The sequence below is a fragment of the Chinchilla lanigera genome, unplaced genomic scaffold (genome assembly GCF_000276665.1).
Source record: "Chinchilla lanigera isolate Chin_1 unplaced genomic scaffold, ChiLan1.0 scaffold00059, whole genome shotgun sequence".
NCBI lineage: Eukaryota > Metazoa > Chordata > Mammalia > Rodentia > Chinchillidae > Chinchilla > Chinchilla lanigera.
Window position 1 is genome coordinate 10,356,160 of NW_004955460.1, and position 4,640 is coordinate 10,360,799.

General features: G+C 57.4%; 2 protein-coding genes across 2 annotated transcripts in view; one reads left to right on the forward strand and one right to left on the reverse strand.

Moving 5' to 3' along the window:
• Window positions 1-1,940: 1,940 nt before the first annotated feature.
• Window positions 1,941-4,640, reverse strand: part of Actb (actin, beta) — a 3,486-nt gene continuing 786 nt past the window's right edge. The window contains exons 2-6 of the mRNA XM_005397842.1: window positions 4,263-4,391; window positions 3,922-4,161; window positions 3,061-3,499; window positions 2,784-2,965; window positions 1,941-2,674 (exon numbers count right to left, since the gene is read on the reverse strand). Of these exons, the coding sequence (XP_005397899.1) occupies window positions 2,531-2,674; window positions 2,784-2,965; window positions 3,061-3,499; window positions 3,922-4,161; window positions 4,263-4,385 (1,128 nt within the window). The 5' untranslated portion in view covers window positions 4,386-4,391 and the 3' untranslated portion in view covers window positions 1,941-2,530. The remainder of the gene's footprint in view (window positions 2,675-2,783; window positions 2,966-3,060; window positions 3,500-3,921; window positions 4,162-4,262; window positions 4,392-4,640) is intronic.
• LOC106149997 (basic proline-rich protein-like) lies at window positions 4,398-4,640 on the forward strand (the record flags this gene model as incomplete). Its single annotated transcript, XM_013521139.1, is given in 1 exon segment — window positions 4,398-4,640. A coding segment is annotated over 1 exon segment (231 nt), but the record flags the coding sequence as incomplete, so codon positions are not given.

Here is a 4,640-nt window from a genome sequence, read left to right on the forward strand (position 1 = left end):
AGGAAAGGAAAGGAAAGGAAAGGAAAGGAAAGGAAAGGAAAGGAAAGGAAAGGAAAGGAAAGGAAAGGAAAGGAAAGGAAAGGAAAGAAAAAGGAAGGTGAATTTATTTCAAGAGGCTGAGCTGCCTCAGAGGGGAGCCAGCCACCAGAGGAAGAAGGGAGCCTCCTGCCCCAGGGTGGCGCAAACCCAGGAAAAACCACGCGGCTGCAGGCCAGGGAGTGGTCAGGGTCCGGGCCTTGAGGAGGGTTGGGGAGGAGAGGAAGTTCTGCTTTTCTGGGAAGCACGGCAGGGAGAGGGACAGCCACTTGTCCTAAGTATCGGGCTCCCAACCTGTACAATAGGTGCAGGGAAAAAGCCACCAGCCATGCAGCTTCCTCTGGTGTCCGAGTTTGGTGACACTGCACGTTCACTGCAGGCCTGCCTCAGACGCTGCCGGATGCTGGCCCAGAGGGTGGGGCGGGGCGGGGCGGAGGACTGGGGCCAAAGGTGCGTGCGGTCCCACTTCCGCAGCCTTTAAAGGCAAGGGCTGCTGAGCACCTGCTCACAGGGCGTCCAGCCTCCCGTTGTCACTGATGGGGCGGGGGAGGGGGTTGTTCCTCAATCCCCCAGGACATACAAGTAACCAAGCCATGTCCCCAGCCACCCTCTGTCCCTAAGGGTTGTGGTTCATCTCTTGGCCTTTGTCCTCATTCAATCCATGCTTTTGTTTGACAGTTAAGACACATCACTGCCCAGGTCACTGTGCTCTGGCCTCTAAGGCTAGCACAAGTGTCCCCTCCTCAGGAAGCATTCTGAATATGTCTCCTAGCACCCCAGCCTACCTAGTTACAGGATGGTTTATTGCCTTTTTACCCAAAAAAGGCAAAATAGTTGCCTTTTTAAGAAATGTTTGGGGCTGGGGATTTAGCTCAGCAGCACAGCGCCTGCCTGGCAAGCACGAGGTCGTGAGTTTGATTCCCTGTACCGGAAAAAAAAAACAAAAAAAAAAAACTGTGTTTCTAGCTGGGCGTGGTAGTACGTCTGTTACTCCAGCATTCCGGAGGCTGAGGCCAGAGGATTGTTTGAGGGCAACCTGGGCTACAGTGAGACGCTATCTGAAAAGGCATCTACATTTTGTGCTTTATTGAGGTACAGTTGTTTCATGCCCGCACCTGTGAAACCACACTGGGCGACACAACCAGTGCTGCCTCCCTCCGCCTGGTCCACCTGAAGCCACACCCTTCCCATACCAGGCACCCCCGGAGGGCGGGGCATACCACATTGTGGGTGGATGCGCCAGTAACTAGCTGGGTGGCTAAGTAGTCCCGTTTCCAGGTTGACAGCTTCTATAGGGCAGGACCTCTGTTGGGTCACCTGAGTAGCCTCAGAGCCAGGGAGGGTATAGTTTGTGCTCCTGTGAGTCTCCAGAGAAGGGGGTTCCACCCCCTCCTTGAAGTCAGTCACAGCTTCTCAGGATGCCCACCCCAACCCTCAAGCCCCCAGAATTCCCCTGCAGGTCAGAACTGAGGCCCCAGGCAGGTCCCCTCCTAGTCACCAGGCTATGCAGACCTTGATCCAGGTGGCTGCAAAGCACAGGAACCTGGGGACCAGGTGGCGAAGGACTCAAGACTTGGCAGCCTCTCTCCAGGGTGACACCAAGGGGGAGTAAGAGGGATGTGGCTAGGAGTCCCACTTAGCACCCCAATTCCTCTTCAGGACACCAGGTTCAGCAAGGTTATCTTCCCTGAGGTACCTCCACCCACTTTAGGGGACCCAAGCCCCAACAGCCCAGAAAGCTCCCCACCCTCTGGAGGCCTTTGGACCCCAGAACCCCGTAACAGCAATGGAGGGGGGCAGGCCAGGGAACAAGAGGCTGGTCCACCCCACTTGCCTGGGCCCCCAGCACACCCTCCCAAAGCCCACAAGCCCAGCATGCCCCAAGTCACGCAGCCACGCCCATCTTTAAGGTGTGCACTTTTATTGAACTGGTCTCAAGTCAGTGTACAGGTAAGCCCTGGCTGCCTCCACACCTTGACTCACTCCTAGGGAGACCAAAAGCCTTCATACATCAAGTTGGGGGACAAAAAGGGGGCCATGATGGCTGACCATTCAAAAATAAAACAAAATAAAAAAGTATTAAGGCGAAGATTAAAAAAATTTGCATTACATAATTTACACAAAAGCAATGCTGTTGCCTCCCCTGCATGGACTCGGGGAGGCCTGGGCCCTCCTGTGTGGAGGAGTGGGGCAGCTTTTGGGAGGGTGAGGGACTTCCTGTAACAATGCATCTCACGATATTTGGAATGATTAAAAAAAAACAATGTACAATCAAAGTCCTCGGCCACATTGTAGAACTTTGGGGATGCTCACTCCAACCGCCTGCTGTCACCTTCACCGTTCCAGTTTTTAAATCCTGAGTCAAAAGCGCCAAAACAAAAAAACAAAACAAAAAAGAAAAAACAAATAAAGCCATGCCAATCTCATCTCGTTTTCTGCGCGCAAGTTAGGTTTTTGTCAAGAAAGGGTGAAACGCAGCGAAGTAACAGTCCTCCTAGAAGCATTTGCGGTGCACGATAGAGGGGCCCGACTCGTCGTACTCCTGCTTGCTGATCCACATCTGCTGGAAGGTGGAGAGTGAGGCCAGGATGGAGCCGCCGATCCACACGGAGTACTTGCGCTCAGGGGGAGCGATGATCTGCGAAGGGAAGAGACACACACAGTCATCCGGAGGGCAATGGATACCAGGGTGCTCCCCTCACTGGGGGCCGCTACGGACAGTGGCTCTGGCCACAAGGGACACTCACCTTGATCTTCATCGTGCTGGGGGCCAGGGCCGTGATCTCCTTCTGCATCCTGTCAGCAATGCCTGGGTACATGGTGGTACCGCCGGACAGCACTGTGTTGGCATAGAGGTCCTTGCGGATGTCGACATCACACTTCATGATAGAATTGAAGGTAGTTTCGTGGATGCCACAGGACTCCATGCCTGGGGGGAAATGGAGGTAACAGTTAACTTCCACAGCACGGCCCCACGGTGACACCAGGCTGCGCATAGGACCACACACAGAACCTTGCACTCACCCAGGAAGGAGGGCTGGAAGAGCGCCTCTGGGCAGCGGAACCGCTCGTTGCCAATGGTGATCACCTGGCCATCGGGCAGCTCGTAGCTCTTCTCCAGGGAGGAGGAGGATGCGGCGGTGGCCATCTCCTGCTCGAAGTCCAGGGCAACGTAGCACAGCTTTTCCTTGATGTCACGCACGATTTCCCGCTCGGCCGTGGTGGTGAAACTGTAGCCACGCTCCGTCAGGATCTTCATGAGGTAGTCCGTCAGGTCCCGGCCAGCCAGGTCCAGACGCAGGATGGCATGGGGGAGGGCGTAGCCCTCGTAGATGGGCACAGTGTGGGTGACCCCGTCCCCGGAGTCCATCACAATGCCAGTGGTGCGGCCAGAGGCGTACAGGGACAGCACAGCCTGGATGGCCACATACATGGCTGGGGTGTTGAAGGTCTCGAACATGATCTGTAGGAGGGATGGGCCTCGTCACACAGCTGAAGAGCCACACCACAGACATCAGAGCAGACTGGGGACATGCAAGTGTGCAAGAACAAAGCTAAGTGTGCCCGGGTTCCGTCCAGACCTACTGTGCACCTACTCAATACACACTCCAAGGCCACTTTACACTAGCCTCAGGGGCTGTGTCACACGACTCAGTGTTAGTACCTACACCCACAACACTGGGTTTTAGACACCTAGTCAGAAAAGCAAACACGAGAAAAAGACCTCATCTGGGGGAAGCAAATAGAACCTGCAAAGTTCCAAAGGAGACTCAGGTCAGAGAAGAAAGAGGACCCTGGAGAACGGCAGAAGAGAGAACAAGTGAGACAGGGCGCGGCACAGTCACAGGATGGAGGAGACCGCGCAGAGAGGCAGCGGCCACCAACCTGGGTCATCTTCTCACGGTTAGCCTTGGGGTTCAGGGGAGCCTCGGTGAGCAGCACGGGGTGCTCCTCGGGGGCCACGCGCAGCTCGTTGTAGAAGGTGTGGTGCCAGATCTTCTCCATGTCGTCCCAGTTGGTGACGATGCCGTGCTCGATGGGGTACTTCAGGGTCAGGATGCCGCGCTTGCTCTGGGCTTCATCTCCCACGTACGAGTCCTTCTGGCCCATGCCCACCATGACGCCCTGCGGAGGAGGAGCCGGTTCTCAGCCCCCACGGCCTCGCCCCGGAGTCCCTTCCGCAGGAGAGGGTCCCCCACCGAGGACCACGCGGCTGGCCGCCCTACCTGGTGCCTCGGGCGCCCCACGATGGAGGGGAAGACGGCGCGGGGGGCATCATCTCCCGCGAAGCCGGCCTTGCACATGCCGGAGCCGTTGTCGACAACGAGCGCAGCGATATCGTCATCCATGGCGAGCTGTGGGCAGAGCGGACGATGACCAGGGGGTCGCAGGCGCGGTCGCCCCCGCCCTGCCCACTTCCGGCGCGCGGCACCCTCGGGCCGCCAGGGGGCGCCTGTGCGCGCCCAGCTCGGGGACAAAGGAAGCCGGGCCGGCCGTGTTATTACCATAAAAGGCAAACGCTGATCGGAGGCGGCCCCGCGAAGCGCGGCAGGAAGCCAGGCCCCCGCCCCTCCCCACCGGGCGCCGGCCCCGCCTCCGCCCAG